Source organism: Megachile rotundata, chromosome 1 (genome assembly GCF_050947335.1).
Source record: "Megachile rotundata isolate GNS110a chromosome 1, iyMegRotu1, whole genome shotgun sequence".
Lineage (NCBI taxonomy): Eukaryota > Metazoa > Arthropoda > Insecta > Hymenoptera > Megachilidae > Megachile > Megachile rotundata.
In genome coordinates this window covers 8,062,084-8,087,268 of record NC_134983.1, presented here as the reverse complement: position 1 = coordinate 8,087,268, position 25,185 = coordinate 8,062,084, and the positions used below count along the sequence as shown (strand labels likewise).

General features: G+C 31.8%; 4 protein-coding genes and 1 long non-coding RNA gene across 7 annotated transcripts; 4 read left to right on the top strand and 1 right to left on the bottom strand.

Annotated features, from left to right (window-relative positions):
- Nucleotides 1-34: 34 nt before the first annotated feature.
- Nucleotides 35-1,199, top strand: LOC100878287 (Threonyl-carbamoyl synthesis 6). 2 transcript variants are annotated; one of them, XM_003700728.3, is made up of 4 exons: nt 35-344; nt 427-555; nt 637-763; nt 1,062-1,199. In XM_003700728.3, the coding sequence occupies exons 1-3, from the start codon at nt 328-330 to the stop codon at nt 761-763; spliced, it is 273 nt and encodes a 90-aa protein (XP_003700776.2). In that variant the 5' UTR covers nt 35-327; the 3' UTR covers nt 1,062-1,199. The 2 variants fall into 2 exon arrangements, with proteins under 2 accessions (XP_003700776.2, XP_012134646.2); XM_012279256.2 differs by lacking the exon at nt 35-344 and having other exon boundaries at nt 351-555.
- PIG-P (phosphatidylinositol glycan anchor biosynthesis class P) lies at nt 760-1,326 on the top strand. The gene has a single exon (XM_012279253.2). It carries the CDS (start codon nt 815-817, stop codon nt 1,223-1,225), a length of 411 nt encoding a protein of 136 aa, XP_012134643.2. The 5' UTR covers nt 760-814; the 3' UTR covers nt 1,226-1,326.
- On the top strand, nt 995-3,367 carry LOC100881263 (methylenetetrahydrofolate reductase (NADPH)). Of its 2 annotated transcripts, XM_003700669.3 has the most exons (6): nt 1,062-1,127; nt 1,686-1,727; nt 1,802-2,019; nt 2,111-2,271; nt 2,389-2,711; nt 2,777-3,367. In XM_003700669.3, the coding sequence occupies exons 3-6, from the start codon at nt 1,815-1,817 to the stop codon at nt 2,832-2,834; spliced, it is 747 nt and encodes a 248-aa protein (XP_003700717.3). In that variant the 5' UTR covers nt 1,062-1,127; nt 1,686-1,727; nt 1,802-1,814; the 3' UTR covers nt 2,835-3,367. The 2 variants fall into 2 exon arrangements, with proteins under 2 accessions (XP_076388714.1, XP_003700717.3); XM_076532599.1 differs by lacking the exon at nt 1,686-1,727 and having other exon boundaries at nt 995-1,127.
- On the top strand, nt 3,227-25,002 carry kdn (citrate synthase). The gene is made up of 4 exons (XM_003700729.3): nt 3,227-3,367; nt 20,517-20,672; nt 22,648-23,571; nt 23,682-25,002. Exons 1-4 carry the CDS (start codon nt 3,323-3,325, stop codon nt 23,946-23,948), a joined length of 1,392 nt encoding a protein of 463 aa, XP_003700777.1. The 5' UTR covers nt 3,227-3,322; the 3' UTR covers nt 23,949-25,002.
- LOC143264609 (uncharacterized) lies at nt 17,442-18,526 on the bottom strand. Its single transcript, XR_013038410.1, has 2 exons — nt 17,708-18,526; nt 17,442-17,636 (listed from the first exon to the last, which is right to left on the bottom strand). It is a non-coding gene; the product is annotated as an uncharacterized LOC143264609 (long non-coding RNA).
- Nucleotides 25,003-25,185: the final 183 nt, after the last annotated feature.

The following is a 25,185-nucleotide window of genomic DNA, read 5'->3' as shown; positions in this document are numbered from 1 at the left end:
AGGATTACCTACATGCATTATATCTATTACAAAATTCGTTGCGATTTATTGAATATTTATTGGGGTTACATATAAGTTACCCTATAAAAAGTAATTTATGTAACTTCTGCATTAAAATATTTAGTCAGAACTTCAGCGTTAGTGAAGTATGTACCACTTATAAAGTACAGAGTATATGTAAAATGTGCTTCATATAACTGTGGCTATGTCAGACACGTGTAGATGATTATATTTATGTAAATGTATATTTATAATATATATATATAGCTACTGTTATGATATCAGAAAGCATATTTATACGAATAAATTTGTTATTAACGTAATGTCATGAGTGATTTAAGTGTGTATCCTTTCAAAAAGAAAATAATTCTAAATTCTATTTCAATTTTGATTAAAAATTATGCAAACAACCTTAATTGTAAACAGAAATTTATCCATACCTTTCCCATCCGAAAGAGAAGCAGAAATTGCTTATCAAGTACTCAGAGTCGATCAAGAGCCATCAAGAGGTGGTTGCACAAAGAATTTAGTATTAAAAGAGAATATTTTAGAAGTGTAAGTTTGTATACATTTTTGTAATCTTCTGTGTTTAGTTATATATATTAGTTTGTTTTAGTAATATTTATATTTTTATAGATTAATATCTGGAACTGAAGCTCGTAAGGTGCGAGTGGCACTAACAGCATTTTTTGACAGTATAATTTTAGTAACAGAAACTATGCAGCAATTTGGACCACCAGAGCCAAATTATAATTATTATTAAGTAAATTGTTTTCTTTGTTATTTTTCAAAATATTTTTAAATATTGTACAGAATGGAACATACTCCAGCTCCATATGGACCAAGATCTGTCTATGGATATGCTTTATATATAGGCTCTAATATGCTTTTCCTTTTATTTCTGGTATGGGCTATAATACCTGACCAAATTTTGCATAACTTAGGTTTAACATATTGGCCATCCAAATATTGGGCTGTAGCAATTCCAGTTTGGGCTTTAACTGCTCTTGCTACTTTTGCATTTATTATTTACCCAGCTATCAATTTATCAATGACTCCAGATATAGATGACATTAGAACTATCACGGATCAACATTCACGCAGTAAAACAGAAGCTACTCCAAATGGTATACCTCCTGTTTATGATATTCCTATAACAGAAGTTTGCAGAAAGTTGTATCTACCAAAGAAAAAAATAACGAGTCTTACCAAAAATTTAAATTGAAACTGTAATTAAATAACGTGATAATTAAATTTATTTGTTATAATGTAATACAATTGTAACAAATATATTTTTGATACATGAATATATATTTATAAAAATAAGGTCTATATATTTTTATATATATTTATAAAAATTCAGAGACTTATTAATCTAGTAATATTTTCGGGGTACTATACAGTCATGAATTAATTATTTCATATATTGCGCAATCAGATAACGAAATCTTATATAGTTCGAGGGGACGGGAAGAAATGTATAGTTCTTAAACGTGTTTTCTCATGATGAGCCACATAATGGCAGAATCAATTCTGAAAGATGAACAGCAGGAAAAATTTACTGAAAATATACACGAACACGATAATGTTTCAAATTATTTCCGACTGAAAAATACCGGAGACGAAATCTGTAATGTAAAAAAAAAGCTAAAAGCTTTAATTGATACAAATACTACTTTTTGCAGTTTTGAATTATTATCTGTAAATAATGATGAATTTTACCAGAGGTTCGTATGTTATATACTGTATAACATGTAATATGTTCGTATTTCTTTTTTCAAATCAAAATTTCGGCTATTAGATTTATCGCAGAGATGAGTAAATATCAACCTCTCTTTTACGCATTAACATCGCATACGAAAGACAAAGGACATTATCAATCCCCAAAGTTGAATAATATATTTTCAAATAATATACTTATCCATCTTATTGCTAACGATTTGACTCGCACAGATGTAACGATTATTCTAAAGGAAGCTTTAAAATGTGGCATAACCAATGTTTTTGCGTTACGAGGAGGTAATGAAATATGTATTTTTGAAGAACTATGTACAACTTTCATGTTCCCTTTATTGATTAGATTAATCGAGCTCAAAAACATATATTTCAGACTCTATAACTGTAAATGGTGATTTTCCGCATGCCATTGACTTGGTGCGGTTTATAAAAAGTCAGTTTGATGATACATTTTGTATATGTGTTGCTGGTTATCCAGATATGCATCCAGAATCTCCATCTAAAGAATTGGATTTATTTTATTTGAAAGAAAAAGTAGTTATTTAAATTAAATTTTACTATCGGTTTGCGTATTTTTTATTATACCTATAGATATATATGCACGCGTATACATATACATGTATAGTATGTTAAAGTTGGTTTTATTCAAAGGTTAATGCGGGTGCTGATTTTATAATAACTCAAATTTGCTTCGAAGCAAATGTTTTTATTAAGTTTGCCAATGATTGTAAAGAATTTGGGATCCATGTCCCGATTATTCCTGGGATTTTTCCGATCCATAACTATTCGTGCCTTGAAAAAATAGCAAAAGTTTGTAACGTTAAAATACCGAAGAGTATTTTAAATTGTTTACAACCCATTAAAGATGACGACGACAAAGTACGTAATTACGGAATTGAATTATCAACGAACATTATTAAAGACATTATCGCAAGTGGGACTACGTATGGCTTTCATTTATTCACATTTAACAGGTAATAACAAAAAACCATGATACACAATGCATGTATTTAATGAAAAATATGTTTATTAATTATAGAATATCATTGTCATCGGAAATATGCAAGAGACTGAATATTGCTCACCAAGTATTTTAAGGTAGAGAAGGTTTAAACAACAATGAATAAATAAAATTTTCATAAAAAATGTTAAGATACACTCAAATCCTATCATATTACGCGCCAAAATTAGCGCCGATTACCAACTGTTAAAATTCCCTATATCACACGTTGCTAAAGCGATGAAACGCCTAATTCACGATATAAAGCGATAAAAAATAATTGAAAACTCTCAATACATTTTAAATGTTATTGTGATCGCCATGGCTGAATGTTGTTTGTTTAATTTCGTAATGTATTTAATAAAATCATTTTTATGGTTTTACGTAAACATAATATGATAGATCTGTGATTACGGATAATCCTTCGAGGATACCTGCAGTTGTGCGCATGCGTTTTAAAAATCCGTGACGAACGAAAAGAGGAGTTAGTTGAGCTGGGCGCCAGAGCTCCGCGTGGTCAGTTGGATAGTCGGCGTGACGGTAACAAGAAAGAGGAAGGGTCCATAAGGCAGGATATAAAGAACAATGGCACTCTTCCGTTTCAGCCCAAAACGTTGTTTGGAAGTTCAGGTGCGTGGCAAACAAAATTTACCAAAAATTCATCAACTTTACTATACAATATAATATTTGAATAATTCTTAAACAAGTTCACGTTGTTCCGGTGCGAAATTCGAACGGCAAGCAGGTGTTTAACACGTATCAGTAATTCTCACGAGTACAAGGAAATATTTTAATTAAATATTTACTGGAGGACAATTGTATACGTTTCATCGTCTATCTGTTTCGGGGCGCCAGAAGTTTGCGCATTCGTCAAGAGTAAAGACGCTGTGGCTCTAGATACGAAGTAGGCGTTCTATCGACCGATAGCCTAGTAACTTATTTTATAACACGATCAAGTTTGTCGATATACAAATTCGAAAGATCCAAACAAATCACGCGTATCAATGGGGTTTGGGAACCATACACAGTCGTATTTGCCATTCAAAAGAATGAAATATTGCTCTTGAAAATTTCCAGAAATCGAAGGTTCTCTGATGTATAGAGTGCAAGCCTAGAAACACCTTTGCGAAGCTCTAACAATGCATATTATTTCGGAGCAGCACTACTAATACGAGAATATATTAAATTAATCTATAAAGCATAATATCGATATAAAATATGTGCACAAGTGATTCCATGAGTATACGTTCGAGTTTTCTGTATTTACCCCAAAAATATCGGGTTGATAAAAGATGTACCTGACCGTTAGAACTTAGCATTAATTTAGCCAACCTTATTAGCAGTTACGTAATAAATTTTTAGAACATAATTATCTATTGCAAATAAAAGATTAAACAGCAAGAATTATTCAACGATAAATTGTTTAATAACACGTAGGAAATAAAAATTTTTTAGATATTATCTTTTTCTTAGTGCTGTTATCTTTAGCGTTTATTGACACAAGTATCATACACACATGAAAATAAGAGATATTTATACCGTAAAATAATTTCTACATTGCATAAATGAGATGTATGAATGAACACCGAGTATAAAATCATATCTACTTTTAGACTAACTTGATCGAAACATACTCATTCTTGTGACTGTGTAAAGAGATGGAATGTGAGCTGCTATTATTCTTCATTGATGCTAAAAGTGAAAAGTCGAAAATTCGTTAAACGTTTCGTAACGTCCAAAAATTCTAAAATTCCAGCATCATTTCCAAAATTCAAAAATCGTTTTTGCAAAGTTCCAAAATTCCAAAATCCCAAGAAATTCCGAAAATCAGCATGCACCATTTTGATAATCTTTGCTCTATAAATTTCTAAAGTACAATTCTCATACGATATAAGAACATGGTTGACGGTAGTTCGATCATGGATCCTTTGAACCGTATGACATTGTGTCATAAATTATAAGACCGTGAACACAAGCTTGTAGGTCACGCGCGTAAGTTGTGTATGTGAAATAGTTGTGAATCTCCTTGGTCGACACACATGCTCATTGAAGAGTTCGCGGCACCAAAATTTCGCAAGGTGCAATAATTTTAGAACGAATTCGAGGTCAAAATTTGTTCGGTCCGCTTGATCTACATTGGTCGTGACCTATTCCTTAACACCTGCTCGGAAATCGAACTTCGACCCGGTCGTATGACTTTCACTCGATCTATTGTATCCTAATCAATTCCTGTGTTTTACCATATATGCGTATGCTCGATCGTAACTCCTCTTATCTGTTCCGTATGTCTATTTGAATTTTCCGTATGTTTAAACTGCTTGAAGCAGGGGAATGTTAATGGGATCTTTATGCATATTGTTTTGCGAAAAACAATAGATATTTCATGCATTTTGAAATAACACTTTTTTCATTGGTTATATCAATTATATCAAATAATCTTTGTATATGTAATTTGATCTATTAGACTCGATTTTTTTATATTTTATAAATTTTTTAGATATCAAGGTGATTGGTCAAGTTTTTGCAAGTTCACTTTATTTAATACTGCATTGTATTTGCCAAAAATATAAGTCTATAATAACTAATCAAATTTCAAAGTCAGACAAAGTATCATGTGTACTTATATTACTTAGAGTAAGGACAAAAAAAATCGAACGTTTTAGGTATCGATAACTTTTATATATTAAATTAAGAAATAAAGCTAAATTATAGTTTGAACTATAACGTCAATTTTGTAACAATTTATAACAAGGTCTAACATGTTCGTTGCCACTAGTTTGATGTCACGTGCGCGATCGTCAGCTCTTAAATATTGCGGCACGCAGGGTTGCCAACTTAGGATTGTGATATAAGGGCCAAATGATACTAAATAAAATATTAAAATAAAGCCGAATGTATTTCACTTTATTTCTGCACTGTATTTAAAGAAATGACGAATATTGACTGTTAGGAAATACGTCATGGAATTTTTCCTAAAGGAAAAAGTGGTCCTTGCACGTTCGAGGAAAAGAACCGTATCTTGATTTTTCCGAAAGGAAAGGAAGTTACGACTGATATTTGATGTATAACAATAAATTGAAAATCCGTTTAAAGCAATATAAATCTAATTATAGAAAATTTTCAATTTAGAAAGTTTCCTAGAGTTAATATTTTAGATTTAATAATTGTAAGATGTGCAAAGTCTACTGTATATCTACTATAACTTTGGCAGATTTGGGAACTTATCGTCTAACTTATAGATGCCTCACCGATTACCTAATATCATTCATATGTATACGCGTGACCTTCGGATCGCATAACGTGTTACCTCAGGACGCTCCTCTTTACTTTTCCTGTATATACAATGACACCGTTTATTATTAACATTTGCTTAATTTGAATCAAGCTAATATATTTTCACGTAGCCAAAATTTTTATTTCCGGTTTGTTCATAGAATCTATTGTTAGACTCTTTAGATATAAATAGTACGAACAATCGATGAGAATGAAATTCCATTTTACATTTTCGTTATAAATAAATGACATTTGATTCAGTTTACGATTACTACACTCGTGGCTATGCTATTATTACCGCTTTGACGGTTGATGTCAGGTTTTTTGTCAATGTGACATTTTTTGCGTTAGCATTCGCTACTTCGCTTTCATTTGCTATGTTACGTACTAATTATACATTTGAAAATTCGTCATTTTCGCGGGACCTCGTGCGTGTCGCTATCCAATTTCTAAAATCGAAAACTTTTAAATTTAATAATTTATATATTTTCAAATTTCTGTGTTACGTAACCTTTGCTTCAGTATTGTTATTTCTTTTTGAAAAATGATTCCGTGGCTAAAGAAATCGAAAAAATTTATGAAGTTTGTTAAAAAATTTTATGAAGTTTGCTTTCAAACGAGATTCATTATTTTAGGATAGGTGTTGAAGCTTTCGGATACAGAAACGTTGAGGAAACGTTTCGCTGGCAATAAGACGATTGTGTTTCAGAATTAATAAAGACTAGATCATCGCGTGACACCCTCTTTGGTCATTTTAGCGCCATTTGACGATTATACGGCGCGAAATCAATTAGATAATTGTAGTTCGCGGGTGTCTTCTATCTGGTAATGCCCTTCAAATGCTGGCTGGTTATGTAATCAAAGATAACGAGTGCTACGAAGCTTTATGCATAATATGCTGAACAATTAATTAAACAAACCGATCTAATCCGATCGTCATTAAACTTCACGCTCATATTCACACACAGGGAATTTACAAGACTTACAAGATTACATTTTTGATCAACAAAATTTTGTTTCCTGTCAAATCAGATTTTATCATTTGATAAAATATTCCATGCGTTGAACATTTAAGCGATCTTAATCAATCATATCAATTTTAAACAGAATTGTTTAACTTTATCGAATTTAAGTTAACTTTATGAATCTGAATTAATTATTACAATTTAATTTAAATTGAATACATGGTCAAAATACTGTTACGAAGAAGTATTTTTTTATTGAACTTCCTGACTCAGTAAAAATTGAAAATTATTTTTATAAGTACAAAATGACTGTGCACTCTATAAGTGTACGCTCGCTATATGGCTTCTATTTAATGGTCCGTTAGATGATTTCTATACAACACTACTCGCATGTGTATTTGAAGAAACACAGAGTACATTAAATGGAAATACACACATATGTATGCATATATATATATATGCACACACGCACACACATGTACTATCGTATTATTTGCAAAATGATTGATAGGTGATTGATACCTACGCGTGTCTAGACGGATTAAGATAAAGACTAGAATAAGTCTTTGTCAAAATATCAATGAGAAATGAAATAGTAATCGCGATAACGTAGTAATGAGTAACACGATTGACCTAATGCACACGAATAATGTAGAGCCGTTGACGCGTGTACCCAAAGTTCAATGATAAAATAGTGGCACGATAGAGGAACGCGTTGACGTTCGTTTAATAACTACTTACACGTTGTGGGAACTTTTTGCGATAACGTGGATCGTTTCGCGACAAGAATTCGCGCGTTTCGCTGAATTTCGACTTCTGAAATTCTTACGATAATGAACCTTTTTGTTTTCGTTAACAATGAGTACATTTAAATTGACGTGCACGCATAATCGCGATGAATTTCGTTATGTGTGCAATTCTTTTCTCTGTTCTGTGCTGAAGATTGTATCTTTGACTATACTTAGTTACATATAATTACATATAATATTATTATATTATTATAAATTACACATAATCGCAAATACGTTTATTTGCAAATAAACGACGTGTCAAACTTAGTCGTAACAGATAGTTTTCTATCGCGAAGAAACACATTTTTATCAGAGTTAGTGTCGCAAAATTTCTACATCTAAACATTTGAATCTTGAATAGATTTGAAGATTATTAAATTTGAAAATGTTTGAACTTAAATATTAGAGAATGAGCTGATTAAATATTACATATCAAAATATTGAAGTAAATATGAAAAAAAAAATTAATAGTGAAAAGTTAGAAAGGTAAAAAATCTGAAGGTCCGTTATCTCAAAAATCGGAAAAGATTTAGTATCGTATTACAACGTTTATATCGGAGTGTACAAAAGATAATATGTTTATTGCGTCAAAGCTAATTTACCGATGAAACATTTAATGTGTCAACGTCATTACCTTTTTATGTACGGTATAACGTTCGGAATAATAATTTATATCCATCGAATTAAGTACAGTTGACGGGATAAGATGATTTAATTCCTAGGTCGATATTCGATTTCGTTGTACCACCTGCATAAAAGCTAATGCGAGTTCTGCTATAATAATTTGCAGCAGTAAACTTAATTGCGTTTACGTCACTAAAATTACCTCCATTACAAACTTAGACCATATACATCTGCGTATTAATTCTTATAACGTTATTATGGGAGAACGTATCATGTATCGTCATGGTGTAAGGGAAATCAAACACTTGAAAAATTTTTGTCAAAAATCAAAATATACAGTTACAAATATGTTTATATTACAAACATTTGCAGTGGTTATCGCTTCAGATAAACGGTAGATACAGTGTTGTTTATTAACAAATTATTTGATCGATTGATTAATTTTGACAGCGTAAGAGGATATTTGGAATAACAAGTTAATTAATTTTTACTCAGGCCATTATTCATCGAGTTACCAGTAATGCAAATTGACTAATCTTGAATATGCAGTGGCGTAGTGGCCAATAAAATTTTTCACGTTAATTTTTACGTTACTTAATAAATAAAGTAAAAGACTTAATCCACAAAAGCTGCACTTCATCCCAAGAAATATTAATTAAAACTTAAAGAATTTATTGTATATTTCAAGTAAATTTAAAGAGATAATAATTGAAAAATGTAAATTTGAATATAATTTTTTTGTGAGGTAATACTGCCAATTTTAATAAAGAAATTATAGTTGTCTTTGATGTACTGCATATTTGAGCCGCGTGAAAATCGTCAAATGCCGTGAATCGAATTACGAGAGCCAAAGTATCGCGTGCTTCTTATTGAGTTCAATTATGTTAAAGGATTCGATACGTTCGATCGAGTTATGTGTTATTTAAGCTTTACCTAGCGTCGAGGGTAGACGAAGTTGATGTTACAAATCAATACGGTAATTTTATCTGTCGTCGTAAAAAAGGAATTCTTGAACAATTCAAATAAGTTTGCATGGACAATTTATGCAATGTATTGTTAAGCTCAATTTGTTCAGCCTTCAGTCGGTGATTTAACAAAACGTACTCGGATTTTGAAAGTGTTACATAAACGTAGTAGCAACGTTTATGCGGTAGTTTACATACATTACACATGTGCATTTCGTAGTATATGTTTAAAAGTAACATATGACGTTGATATCAAAAATTGAATAATTAATTTTTTTGTAGTTTAGAACGAATGGAACGATAGTATAATTATTGAAATGTAAACGTGTTTAAAATGAAAATTGTGAGATTGTAAAAAATTGTAGCGTGAATGTATCTTCAGATAAATTGTTGCAGAGAATTTTTTCATGAATTATTTGATTCAAGACATGTAACTGATCATATCTAAGTAATCGTTTGATATACGCAAATCTCTCGGGTTTGAAGTTTTACATTTATCGTACAGGTGCTACATTGATTGATGTTTTGCCGAACAAGAAATATTAACATATCGAGACAATTCTAATGCAAAATAAAACTTTCATTTTTTATTTCTTTTATGAAACTTTGTTAACATACTTGTAACATTTTACAAATAATAGCGTGTTTGGTTTCGTTTTAATCAGAAAGTTTATTGGCAAAATTTTGATAACGAAAAATGTTATATTTGCATTTTAAATTCATACAATTTTTGCTTATATCATAAAAAGCATTTAAAGAGCATTTTATACAGAATGATTACTGTATTTGTATCATGTTATTGCAATCTAAACCTTCACGTTTATGTACGTTCTTTCCTACTACCGTGTACGATAATTCAATCAAATATTTGATTAGATATCTCCTTCGGTTATTACTTTTAATTCCATTTCAATTATTCAAAAGGTTGTTTATTAGAGTGCTTACAAAAGATTATTGAGAATTGAATAAAGTAGAATTGCATGTTGAGTCGCAGGAATTTGGACGGAATTGAGTTGCATCAAATTGAAACACATGGAATTGAAACATGCCAAATTGAACTGCATTGAAATGGATCGCATTTAATTAGTATGCGTCGAATTCAATTACATCGAATTAAATCGCATGAAACTGAAACGTACCAAATTAAATTGCATCGAATTAACCCGCATCGAGTTAAATCGCGTCCTTTTGCATCTCGTTGAATTGAACGTCCGATTGATATTTTATTATATTTCCAAGGCTTAAAATTCTCATTTTACTTAGAAATATTCCTATCATTATTAGAAACATTAAATGACTACAATGTTTCAGTTTTACACATAAGTATTGTGTTTATTATTACAGATTACAAGTCGACGTTAATTTCTAACTGAACTTACTTCAATCATTTATTCCAATCATTTATTACTTAATTACTTATTTCAATCATTTATCAGAGAATCATACAATTACGTAGAACGATCAATCAAAAGTTTACCACGCAAAATTCTTAATGCTTCTTTACTTTAAGGTTGCATGGAATAATTACCTCAAATTTTACACAGCAATTGATTAACGAACTCGCACAAATTAATTAATACTATGTAGTACTTAATAATTATGTGATACCAGAAATCGCATACTGCGTATTGAACTTTGCTCGTAGATGACTAATTATCGCACATCATAAAAAGCCTTGGTCTCCATAAAAACGATACATTACTATTGCTTACGAATTAACGTTTCCCTTCCGATCTGTCATTTTTTATGCCTACGTCAATTATATCATCTTACCTTTGCTTACTTCACCACCGTTGATCGAATTTAGAGCTAACAGTGAACGCAACGAGTGACTGAAAGAAAAAGTTGGTTATTACAAACCTGTGAAAATTAGCGTCTATTAAATTTTATTGCAAACGTTTACTTGCCGTTTTTAGTACATTTCAAAATTGTGGAGAGGAAAATTTCGAACTGTTAAGTATTTTATTATGAAAACATAAAAAGTGTTGTTTTAAATATATTCATTTAATTTTATTTAATTCTGATTATTAATTAATTATTTCTAACTAATAATTATAAGGTACGATTATAAAGTCGTGCATTGTATATAAGTGCGTTTTATCATCACGCGCAGTATAACTACATATTACATTTCCACGTGCTGTATCGCCACATGTTATATCGCCACATATTATATAATTACGCTTTAGATCATCAAACGTTGTAAAGCACTATATTGCCACGCGTGGTATAACTATATATTAAATTTCCTCGCGCTATATATTTCCTTTCCATATATTGCCACGCGTAGTATAACTACGTATTACATTTCCTCGTGTTATATCGCCACGCATTACATCTTCACATATTGCAAAGCCACGCTTTATATCATTACGTGTTATATAGTAACGCATTTTATCACCACGTGTAGTATAACTAAATATTAAATTTCCTCGCGTTATATCGCCACGCATTACATCTCCACATATTACAAAGCCACGCTTTATATCATTACGTATTGTATAGCAACGCATTTTATCACCACGCGCAGTATAACTAAATATTAAATTTCCTCGCGTTATATCGCCACGCATTACATCTCCACATATTGCAAAGCCACGCTTTATATCATTACGTATTGTATAGCAACGCATTTTATCACCACGCGCAGTATAACTAAATATTAAATTTCCTCGCGTTATATCGCCACGTATTATATCTCCACATATTGCATAGCTACGTGTTAGATCGTTATGCGTTGTATAGGACTATGTTATATTGCCACGTGTAGTATAACTACACATTTTGTTTCCACGCGTTATATCGCCACGTGTTATTTCCACGAGTTATATCACCACGAACTGTATTTTATGACCATACCATCGTTTTGTTCTTTTTTTTAATTCTTTAATTTAATATAATTTAATACCCTAAATTAATTGAAATGTAATACCAAGTATATTACATTTCAACATATCACCGTTCTCATATGACCATGTCACTTATGGTCTAATGGACATATGATAGTAGAAAATGTCACATTGAAATGTAATATACTTAGGTGTATTATACTAGAGTTGTTGTTAAAAAACAACCTGATATAGAGAATATATGTATAGTAGTGAAACATGCCAATCAGACTGTAAATATAATTGAAATTTTTTAGTCAATATTTCCAAAATTAAAGTCTCTCGCTTTCTAAAATTGAAGTATTAGTGCTGTTCTTGACAATAATTTCAAGATCATTTAAATCACGTAATTACCTTAATTTTTTTATTTTTTCTATTATTTTTAAAATTGTACCTAAATATAAAATTCGAACACATTTTTCACGCGATAATACTTTTAAATATTACTATTTTTATCGGCGGTGTTATTATTTCTACCGATAATGTTAATTCTTTGCTTACTCATGACTTATAATCATCTTTTAAGTAAATCGTAAAAATATTCATTGCTCGTGTAAGGTTTCTACTAAATAATAACACAATAATACAGTTTGAAAATTGAGCCAAGATTGGAAAACAGTAATGCCAGTTTCATAAGAAAAATGTTTAAAGTTTTCAAACACCGTTTTATCAATAGTACCCTTTTACGTACAAAAAGAATGTAAAATTAATGTAAATATACATTTTTATATTCTTATTTCAAATCCACTTAAAAATATCGCTGTTTCCTCACATTTTACACGTTTTATGTGTCGTAAGCATTTTCTATTTTTTTACACGTAACACATGAGTTGTACATATATATTTTTCGTGCTTAACATCTTATGAATGCAAAAATTCTTGCATTTTAGTCTTGAGAGTCGGAAATTTACATTCCATAACCAATATTTGTGTAGTTTATATGTTATGGAATACTAAATTTTCACACGTGCTGTGAGTTATGGAATAATTTACTCAATGAAAATCGCGTGTAAGACACTGCTTGTAATGTATCTCGCGAACAAACGAGAAATCCCGCAATGCATTAAGTTTTTCTTTCATGGTGAAAGTTGACCTTTTATGAAAGCATGTTCTCCTTTCTGATCCTGCATTGAATCTCTTTCAACATCTCCGTTTGCTTCTTCCATCGAACTTCATTCGATATACACTTTATTTCTTAAAAATTAAAATCACAAATTATGGAATAAATTTATGGAGAAAAATTCATTATTCCGACGCTTAAAAAATTATTGCTGTAAACGAAATTCAATTATTCACTGTCCGAATTTCAAAACCACACTCAAAGTTATTTAAATGATTGTAACAGCTTCGTTGTCAATATATTGTCATGCATTTGTAAAAAATGTCTCTAAAAAGAACGTGGAAGATACTTTTAAAATGACACAAATGAATCGATCAATAAGAAAGAAATTGAATCTATGAAGGCGATCCTAGTTTCGTTCGTAAGAATACGCTGAATAGAAATAAAAATGACCATCAATCTGTTCAATTAGTATTTCGTTACATCGTTGTGGTTTCAACTTGATATCCGTCTTGTGTTACAGTCTTGCGTTAAGTATACTGTTATATGCATTCGAACGGTACATTCTCTGCATAAATGTGTGTTACCACAATGTGACACGTTGCACACATTTTCATACTAACACCTCATAAATAACTTTGTAATTTTAATGTTTATGTTCATACTGTGATAGTACTTGCTCGAAAGATTTGGGGAATAAAATTGTTTTACGTGTTGCTATGAAGTCTCGCTATATGGCCCTGTAAGAAAGCAAAATGGCCAGGTGATCGAAACTTACAATTGTAACTAACTTACAATTGTAACTTACAAACTTACAATTTAGAATTTGAAGGTTTGTTTCTTTGAAAAATTTGTATCTTCCATGTTTCTAAATTTGAAAATTTTTTCACTGAAAAATAAAATACGTATCTTACCGCCAACTTATTTATTGACAAGGCCGAGAATTTATTGGCCAGCCATTGGATTACGTTATGTGTGAGAAGTTGGTCGGTGACCGTCATAGCAATCAATATATTAAATTATTCTATACATATACACGCTAAAACTGTTCAGAGTTATGTCCTATTTGTTTAAGAACACTCGAACTATTTGGAAAATACCAATGATACGAACAAATGTTGCAGATAAAAATTGTGTGACGTCATATCGTCCTTATCTATTTCACCTTGCGTTGATCTTAAAACATCTTGAAGGTCACATTAAAGTCTTTGAAAGAAATACTTTTACATTGATTGACTCCGGAGTATTTTATAAAAATTATCGTGTAATATCAATAAAATTTGTAAAATACTTAAAATGAAAGAAAAAAAGATTTTCTACAAAAAGCTTGAAATATTTGATATCTTAGAATATTATACAAATATGTGATATCTTTTAATATATTTTTGACATTGTCCTAATTTTGGTATTATTCTAATGCTTTTTTATACCGAATCTTACAAGAAATCAATCAACCTAGAAGTTATCTTATGTAAAAATTTTAATATGACCTTGTAGGACTTTGCAACATCACCAAATCAAAAATATCTTTCATTTCGTACAATTTTAGTCCGAAATATTGAAACATTCTTATTCTTTAGGACATTTAATGTCCGAACAAATTGTATCCTATATGTATGCATAATAATACTACTCAATAATAACGTTGGCTTTGTAACATGCAACATTTGAACTTGTTCCATATGAAGAGAACATCCGCAATCTTGTTCCGTTACATTGTGCACTACCGTGTTGCAAAGGACACATTCTTGCTTCCACTTTTCTTATCACGTGTTCATTATGTAGTATGGGCTGAATTATACAACACGTGAAACTGTTTATTTTTAGTCAATGGCTACCTGAAACCCTGGCCACCTTCCAGACATAACATTTTGTGTATACCACTTTTGAACGATCGTATTCATAATAAATTGAAAGAATAATCCTATGATGAACATAAGGTGTTTTTGCGACGAAAACTACCATATGGTGCTACGGATATTTGTCAACTAATCCTTCGAACAATATTGGACGAATTCGGATATCTTTTTATCAATCGATGACGGAGTATTTCCGAGTGCTATATCATACTGTTATGTAAAAGATTGAACTTTTCGGTGACGAAAAACGAATCACGAGTAAGTGAGCAACTGTTAAAGCGAGTATAAAAGGTGTACGATGAATGACAAATTTAATAGAAAGGTCAAGGTCATTGGCAATTTATGTCTGACAGCATATTGTATACTGAAGATGATCTCGTCCGGAGCTCGGTGCGACTGCATTGGCGTAACTCTGTGGGGACCGAAGGGGTCTGGCCCCCTCAAATATAAAACTCCCCCTAGATTTATTAAACGGAATTATTCTGATAATACAGTATTATTCAGAAATATTCTGTTTTTAATTAGACGTAGGTATGGTATCTTTTCAATTTTGATTTTTAAAACTTTGGGAATTTAAAATTTAGCTTGAAAGCGTAGGGATTTTTGAGTTTTAGGACTTTGGAATGTAGGGGGTTTGGAAGTTCAGGTTTGGGACTGTTGGAAGTGTTGTAACTTTAGAATATAGGCACTTTGCAATTTTTTGATTATCGAAGTTTCAATCTTTGAAATTTTGGGACTTTGAGAGGTTGTAACTTTGCGATATAGGCATTTTGCAATTTTTTAATTATCGAAGTTTCAATCTTTGAAATTTTGGGACTTTGAGAGGTTGTAATTTTGCGATATAGGCATTTTGCAATTTTTTAATTATCGAAGTTCAAATTTTTGGAATTTTGGGATTTTGAAGCTTTAGAACTTGGGAGTGTAAAGATTTTTTAAAGTTAGAACTTTGGTACACAGGAATTTTTAAATATTAGAACTTTGGTACATAGGTATTTTTAAATGTTGGAACTTTGGTACATAGGTATTTCTAAATATTAGAACTTTGGTACATAGGTATTTCTAAATGTTAGGACTTTGGTATATAGGCATTTTGTAACTTCAAGTACTTTGGGACATTGAAATTTTGCAACTATGAATAAACAAATTTTTTAATTTTACAACTTTAGAATCTCTAGTTTTTGAGCCTTATATTACTTTAGTTTCCAAAACTCTGATACTTTGAAACCTTTCAATTCTTGAAGTTGTACATTTCCAAATATTGGCATTTCCCCATCTTAAATTATCGATGTAGTCCTTTTTTGGAAAGTCCCCTTGAAACAGACTAATGATCCTAAATCGTCTGATTTTACTATTCAATTGCTGCTTCCCCTTCATGAAAGCGTCCAGTGAATTTCTTCTTCGTTAGACCGATTCTTTCGTTCAATATGGTGAGGTTGTCACCAGATATCGTGCACGTTCTTATCATTCAATTTAGGCTAAAAAAATGGTTATCACGTTTCGATAACGCTGGAAAGGTTGATTCTGCAGGAAAGCTCAAAATAGAACTTGCATTTTTTTAACAAATTACAGCTCTATACATTGTTGCAATGTATAAAATCAATTACATGAAAAACAAAAAAGAAATCAAACCTTTTTACAATAGTATTCATTGGAACATGTGACCCTTTGAATAATCCTATACAATAATATCATATAAAATTCTAAATAAATTATGTTGTAATTAAGGAACGCTATAAAGGAATGCTACTTTTATGAAGATGTGTTATTTGAATTCGAACAAGAATTTTAGTTACGCCAATGTGTGCGAGTATCTTATGCGCGAGGAAATGATCATTGAAACCTTGCTTTTTAATAGAGAATAATATTAAGACGGACTTTTTTGAATTCTATTATAAGAACAAAAGGAGTTCAATAATCTGTCCATTCATCAAATTATTTCTCAGGAAAGAATTTTCTTTATACTTTCTTAATTTTCTTTGGAACTTTTACCTATTGTAGTAAAATGAGTCAGTCATTAATATCGAAACGAAAATATATTCAAGCCATTATTTTTAAGTTCTGGCGAATGTCCTCTGTAACCTTTCATTCATTCAACATTGATAAGCTTTCAGTTTCGAACGAATTATTAAAATTTGATCCCAAGTAACTTATCACTTACAGTACAATTATTTGCACTTAACATTTCTCACATAAAATTATTTAGCATAACATGTATTTGTGTTTAACTTAAAATACTTCTCTACAACTTAGGTTACCCCGATATAATTAAATAATAAGAATAACAGTCTACATTTTATGTTTTAACAGAATACATTTGTTTCATACAAACAATAATTATAAGAGAATATATTTGTTTTGTTTTTATTTCATTTTACCCCAAGTATTATTCCAGAAAAGTTTTTCTAGAGGTCATCGAATAAAAACTTCCACGACCCCGTGGTTAAAGTTTGAGATATTGGTATCGCCACAATTAACTATCAATCAAAGAAATTCTATTTAAAAAACTGCTTATCCGTGACACAATTATGAGCGATAAAATTCTTACCATGTATACTCTAGACGATTTTTGCATTTCGACAATGAGCAAAGACGATGAGTAACAAAATCCACAAATTCTCGGCCAGTGTTCCGCTTTACCTCTCAGTCGAGATTTTACCTCGACCCAATTTTCTGTAGGTCGCAAAATGCGGTCGTGAATCGATGTTTGCCCTCGCCTTTACCAATCTGCATTTACAGCTATCTGCAGATTTTTGTGACTGCACGAGGACGAGATACCTGCTCGAATGTAAAACGAAGCTACTGAAAAATAAGGGGAATTTAACTCCTTCCCGTGCCATTTATTTAACAGATGCGTCAGTCAAGACTAACTATTCAGGGCTATAATATTAAAACGGACAAAGGAAATTAAAATGTTGTAACTATTTTATATTCAGGGATCCTTGATAATGTAACTTATAGCTGGACCTAAATTTCAAGTTGAAGAGTATTCAAAATTTGAGTAAGGTTTGTCACATTTGAGCTGTAAGTGCGTCACAAGTAAGACTCCTCAAAGTACGGGAAGGGGTTAACAAGTATCTTGTTGGTACGCTATTGAATAAAAGGGTAGAATGGCTCATAGATTTGAGAAAGAAAAAAATTATGCTTTTCGTGAAGTTTCGATTACTTTGAGCATTTTGCGATTACTTTTGTTTATGTCAAAAGTTAATGGCGAAACTTGAAATCATAATGTGATCAAGTTTTTAGAAAATCACTGAGTCGGAAATTTGGAAAATAAGCAAAGCGAAAACTTAGATAAATGAAAAATTAGAAAGTTAAAAATTGGGAAAGTAGGAAATTAGAAGATTGAAAATTTGGAAGTTCAAAAACTGGCAATTTAGGAATTTTCTGAATTTAAAAAATTGGAATAAAATTTGTGAAATTAGAATATTAGAGAATTGGAAACTTGACAAATTAAAAGTTTGAGAACATCAAAAGAATTGTAAAATTAGAAAAATGAAAGGGCGGAAGTTGAAAAACTGACTTTTAGAAAATTTAGAAATTGCAAAATTGGAAAATTGGAAGTTTAAAAACTGGCAATTTAGAAATCTTCCAAATTTAAAAAATTGATATAAAATTTGCAAAATTAAAATAGAAAATTGGAAACTTGGAAAATTAGAAAGTTTGGAACATAAAAAAATGGTAAAATTAGATAATTGAAAATTTGGAAATTGCTAAATTGGAAAATTAAAAAATTGGAAACTTGGAAACTTGGAAGTTCAAAAACTGGCTATTTGAAAATTTGGAAATTGCAAAATTAGAAAATTGGCAACTTGCGAAATTGAAAATTTGGAAATTCAAAAACTGGCTATTTGAAGATTTGGAAATTGCAAAATTAGAAAATTGGGAACTTGGAAAATTGAAAACTAGTAATTTGAAAATTCGAAAAATTGCAAAATTCGAAAGCTTCAAAACTAATAACTCAGAAATTTTTAACTCAACAAATTTCGTAAATTTCGAAATTTAAAACATGAATTCCCAATGACATTGGTAATGAATATCCAATTGACAATAAATCGATAATTATAGCAGACGTGTTGGAAGATACGGTCATCGTATAAAAAGAGAAAAGAATCATTGAATGTTATAATGATCACGTAATCGCCGGCGTGAACTACTAATTTCGGTGTAATTATCATTTAAGAAGTCTTATCGGTTACTAACCGCAAAATGTATCACCAAATATAAATTCATGTGTCAAATTTTTCTTCATGAACTATAAATTTTATCAATGCACGAAAAACAAAAAACGCATTACTTTTAAAATTTACGGCTCAATGCAACAAAAGATTTACGAAACGATGTAATACACATATAACCTAAAACGTGTAGTGCAATTTAAAGCGATATAAAACTGAGACTTTGTAAGTACCTGGTGCTTAATCAATTGCCTCGTGTCCGTAGCTAATGCTAATACTAACTCGTGATTATTAACCGGTTATATCGATGGTAATTAAAATTTTTTCTGTTCTGACATTTCTTCAAGGTTCTGCTCATGAACTTGTATGACCTCCAAGGAGGACTTGGAATTTTATTTATTCTTAGTGATGCAAATTCAGGAAACAATGCATTATTGTACTCTTTGATTGATTTTTTCAATCAAACTTTATCGACACATATTTTGTCAGTTCTATCGAATATTTCAGTTTTATCAAATATTTCTCAAGTTAGCATTTAACTTGTAAATTTAGAGATCAAGTTAGCATTTAACTTGAAAATTTGAAAATCAAGTTAACATTTAACTTGAGAAATATTTTAGTAAGAGCAAGAATTAAGGAAGGTACTACCAGTACATTTTTCTCCATTTTCAAGTTAATCATGCGGTAATTGAACCTCGTTCGAGTGTATTTTATCCGGCAAATGTATCATGATACGCTGTTCGTTCTTTTTACGTAATCCACCAGTTACGCACGATTGTTCGCTAGAACCTAACATCTGTACTTCGTTATCTGTCTATAATGAGAACTTAAACGATTCCACTGAAATAAATTGGAGAAAATATATCGGCGTTAAAAATATTTGTTTTGTTAACAGGTTATATAAAGAGAAAGAGGGGCAGAAGATAACTAGAATGACAAGTTGTATATAATCGAACTGTTAAACGAAAATAAATATCATTATGCACTTACATAAATAGTATGCATTTGAATCATGTTCGGAGAGATTCAAATATTTGATAGGATACATTTTGTGTCATATAACTTATTATGTAACAACGAAACGTCATCCATAATTTAATTTTATCGTAATGAAAAATTAATAATAGCGTGTAATTATATTAGCATTCAATTAATTGAAACTTTTCTTTCTTTTTGCAGAAACTAACAACAACAGTATATCTGAGACAGCTCAGCGATGCATCCACCGATCTGAAAAAAGTGCTAGCTGAAAAGATTCCGAAGGAACAAGAACGTATCAAGGCTTTCCGTAAACAACATGGGAACACCAAAGTTGGAGACGTTACCGTCGACATGGTACGTCATTTTTTGCAATGCAATTTCAAAGACATACATTCGGTTACAATGTTTCCATTATATATCAAAGTTTCATATGTTCAAATTCCAAATTTTTAACTTCTTAGTTTGTAAATTTCGAATTCTTCAATTTCTTACTTTTTCAAATTTCAAATTTTTTAATTCCCAAACTTTCAAATCTCTAATTTTTTAAATTTCCAAAGTCCCAAATTTTTTCATCTCCAAATCTCTGGATCTGCAAATTTCTATACCCTAAATTTCTAGATCCCCAAATTCGTTGACCTTGACCCTCCTTGACCTTCAAATCCCTAGGTTGCCATGTTAAATTCTAAAATTCCAAAATCCCAAAATTTCAAGTCCCTAAATCTCAAATCCCTAAATCCAAAATTCTAAAATCCCCAAATTCTAAGTTTCTTAAATTCCAAACTCCTCAAATCAAACAGTTCCTAAATCCCAAAGTATTCAAATTCTAAAATCTTCTAATTTCAAGCCTCCAAATACCAAAGATCATAAATCCCAAAATCTCCAAATTCGGAGCTCCTCAAATCCCAGAATTTCCAAATCTCAAAGCGCCCAAATCCTAAAAGTCCTAAAATTTCAAGTCCCCAAATCCTAACGTTCTCAAATTTCAAATCTCCAAATCCTAACGATCCTAAATTCCAAAACTCCCGAATTCTAAAATCCCCAAATACCAAAGTTTCCAAATCCCAAAACTCCCAAATCACAGCATTCCCAAATTCGGAGTTCCTTAAATCCCTAAATTCTCCAAATCCCAGAATTGCTAAATCTCAAAGTACCCAAATCCTAAAATTCCCAAAATTCCAAACTTCCCAAATCCTAAGGTTCCCAAATCTCAAATCCCCAAAACTCCCAAATCCTAAAATCTCCAAATTCCAAATTTCCCAAGTCAAAAAGTTCCTAAATCCCAAAGTACCCGAATTCTAAAATCCCCTAATTCCAAGCCCCCCAAATCGCAAAGTTCCCAAATCCCAAAACTCCCAAATTCGAAGCTCCTCAAATCCCAAATTCCCCAAATCACAAAGTCCTGAAATATCAGAATTCCCAATTCTCAAAGTCCCCATATCCTAAAATTCCCAAAATTCCAAGCTCCCCAAATCCCAAAGTGCCGAAATCCAAAGATTCCACTCGTCTATCATTTTCGCCAGAAAAGACAGATTTGTTCTTGACTGTAAAATCACGTATTAAAGATCTAATGACAGGGCAATTATCAAGAGTAAGATGTTGCAAAAGCAATACGTCACTCGGAAAAAAAAGATTGCGTATTCACAGAGCATGCCACGTGGATGGAGAGTTCCACATTGAGGATATACCACAATGAGCAATTTTAGTTTTTTTTTCATCTCTTCTTTTATGTAATAATGATAAGACCATGCGATATGTGATTAAGACCGTGAAATGAACATATATCGCGTGCCTATCATGTGATCACGGTACAAGTGTACTTTTAGACTTATAGGCAATCTTCTGTTCTCTGCTAGTTACAGATCCGCAGGTTTTATATCTATGCCGCATGAACTTTATACTCCGAATGTCATAGTTTTCTGAGAATGATAAGGACTCTTTGTGTCCATCAAGAGAAATAAAAAATGTAGGAAACTTACGTAATGAATTAATAGATGTGTATTGTTTGCTATACTTCCTGCTTTATTCAAAATTTTAAAAATGCCAATTCACTTTTGTAACACTAATTTAAATCAAAATGTAAATCACTCGAGTGCAATGTAGATTTGTTTTAATTAATTGTGAAAGTAGTTCATATATTCCTTGAAAGAAATTATAAATTTCACAAATTTCCATATTCAAAAATTCTTTGATTCTCCAAACCCTCATTTCTGAAATCCCAAACAGCACTTGATCAGTAAAATACCAGCACCACTAAAATTAGAACACTTAAAATTAATCTTTCAAATATCTGTCGCATCACAGAAGAATGAAACTTCTAATTATTTTGCAGATGTACGGCGGTATGCGTGGAATCAAAGGTCTCGTATGGGAACCATCAGTTTTGGATCCTGAGGAGGGTATCAGGTTCCGAGGAAAGTCCATTCCCGAATGTCAGAAGCTGTTACCTAAAGCAAATGGAGGCGAAGAGCCTCTTCCGGAAGGTCTGTTCTGGCTGCTGATCACGGGTGACGTCCCCACGGACGCACAGGTGAAAGCGATCTCCCAAGAATGGGCCGCAAGGAGCGCGTTGCCCGATCACGTCGTCAAAGCTATCAACAACTTTCCCAAAACTCTCCACCCCATGACTCAATTCTCTGCTGCCATTACTTTGCTTAACAGCGAAAGTGAATTCGTGAAGGCCTATACCAAAGGTGTTCACAAGAGCAAGTACTGGGAGACGGTCTATGAGGATTCGATGAACTTGATCGCGAAACTGCCAGTAGTTGCCGCCGCGATATACAGAAACATTTACAAGGGTGGCAAAGGTCTTGGATCCGTCGACGCTGGCAAAGATTGGTCCTGCAATTTCGCGAACATGCTCGGTTACGATAACAAGGAGTTCATTGAGCTCATGCGGTTGTATCTGACGATACACTCTGACCATGAAGGTGGAAACGTTTCTGCGCACACGACTCACTTGGTGGGCTCGGCGTTGTCTGATCCTTACCTGTCTTTCGCGGCCGGTATGAACGGTTTGGCTGGACCTCTTCATGGTCTCGCAAACCAAGAGGTATTAGTATGGCTAGAGAAACTTCGTGCTCAAATTGGAGAGAGCCCCAGCGACGATAAACTCAAAGATTTCATTTGGAACACCCTGAAGAGTGGTCAGGTCGTTCCTGGATATGGTCACGCCGTATTGAGAAAAACTGACCCCAGATATACGTGCCAGAGAGAATTCGCGTTGAAACATTTGCCGGACGACAAATTATTCAAGGTATTATTCTTTTATAATTCTGGGTGAAATTGATGTCCTTTTGGATTATCTTGTACTTATTATATGATAATTGGTAATTGTTTAATAATTAATAATGTTTGTATTTTCAGTTGGTTGCTCAAGTGTACAAAATAGTTCCTCCCATCCTTTTGGAAACCGGCAAGGTAAAGAACCCGTGGCCAAATGTAGACGCGCATTCAGGAGTTCTGTTGCAATACTATGGAATGAAGGAAATGAATTATTATACCGTCCTGTTTGGAGTATCGCGTGCACTTGGTGTGCTCGCAGCTCTCGTTTGGGATCGTGCTCTTGGCCTTCCGATCGAAAGGCCCAAATCTCTGAGCACCGATCTTCTCATGAAAAGCGTTAAAGCTTAAACATCTTTATTTATGAAAAAAGGAAACGAACACACAAGACAGAAAATCAGAATCATTAAAACTTTTAAGTTCGTGTCACACCATTGTCATGATTTCAAAAGTAAAGAACTGACTGCTTTATTATCATGTTAAAAATGTTATTAATGCACGCTAAAGTGTAATTTTACTCGAGCTCATTTCGAATTCATTTCGCTATGACTTCAAGGAAGTCTTTTTAATTAATGAAATCTTATTGAAAAGATACGAGGCTAGGTATTAAAAAATGGTCATCTCACGTAACGACGTATTGAAAACGTAGACGTTCTAAAGCAAGAAAACGATTTCGTGGTGCTTTGTATCGTAAAAGCTCTTATCTATACTTTTTAAGTTCGCTAACAATGCGAATACTACGTAAATGAGATGAAGCTTTTATGATATAAAGCCTTGTGTAAAAAAAATATAGTTTAATTCGGTATACATAGTTCGAATTGCCAAGCTCTTAAGTGAACAATACATTAACAGTAGACGCGATTCACTGTAAATATATTTGTCGCTTTATATTTAACTTAAATAGTAACAGTTTTAGATGTAAAAGCGGTAAATATTAACGTATGAAAATTAGTAAAACATTCATTGTAAAATTTAAGTGTGCGTAGTTAACGTTTTGAAGACATTGTCTTGTAAATTTGATAGACACTGCCAAACAAAATATCAGATGATTGTAAAATTTAATTGGATTGCAATAAATATTTTTACTTTGGTCGTTACGATAAAGTGAAAACTTATTCCATTAACCAAAAAATTTACAAAAAATAATTATTTTAGTAACCCATGTAAAATAGAAAATGTATAGGGCTAATGAAATATGTAAACGACGTTGCAATATTAGCGCACCAGTTATTGGTTTTAGATTCAACAAATACGACAGAAAAATGGCTCAAATAAATCGAGTCATTACAATTCACAAGAATTAAAAAAATGACCAGTGGTAGATCCACTGTTACGAGAATGAGTGAGTGTGTGCGATACTTTATTTATAACGAACGTAAAAATAAACATATCTTCAAAAACTTAATTTATCGACTTGCTTCCTTTGTATTTCTAGTGAATAAAAAATATGTTTATTTAATTTTTATTTTAGTATCAAAGAAGAAAACATTACACGGTAAAGTATATTTATTGTAATGTAAAAGATAACTTTAATATATACATAATTTCCTATGTGCAATTCATTTAGTGTGTTCGGAAATAAAAATAA

Coding starts and splice junctions, on each gene's coding strand:
- LOC100881263 (XM_076532599.1), top strand. CDS start 1,815: ATGAGTAAATATCAACCTCTCTTTTACGCATTAACATCGCATACGAAA. Junction 2,272..2,388: donor TATTTTATTTGAAAGAAAAA/GTAGTTATTTAA, acceptor TTTTATTCAAAG/GTTAATGCGGGTGCTGATTT. Junction 2,712..2,776: donor CATTTATTCACATTTAACAG/GTAATAACAAAA, acceptor TATTAATTATAG/AATATCATTGTCATCGGAAA.
- kdn (XM_003700729.3), top strand. CDS start 3,323: ATGGCACTCTTCCGTTTCAGCCCAAAACGTTGTTTGGAAGTTCAG. Junction 20,673..22,647: donor GAGACGTTACCGTCGACATG/GTACGTCATTTT, acceptor ATTATTTTGCAG/ATGTACGGCGGTATGCGTGG. Junction 23,572..23,681: donor CGGACGACAAATTATTCAAG/GTATTATTCTTT, acceptor TTGTATTTTCAG/TTGGTTGCTCAAGTGTACAA.
- LOC100878287 (XM_012279256.2), top strand. CDS start 401: ATGCAAACAACCTTAATTGTAAACAGAAATTTATCCATACCTTTCCCA. Junction 556..636: donor AAAGAGAATATTTTAGAAGT/GTAAGTTTGTAT, acceptor ATATTTTTATAG/ATTAATATCTGGAACTGAAG.
- PIG-P (XM_012279253.2), top strand. CDS start 815: ATGGAACATACTCCAGCTCCATATGGACCAAGATCTGTCTATGGATAT.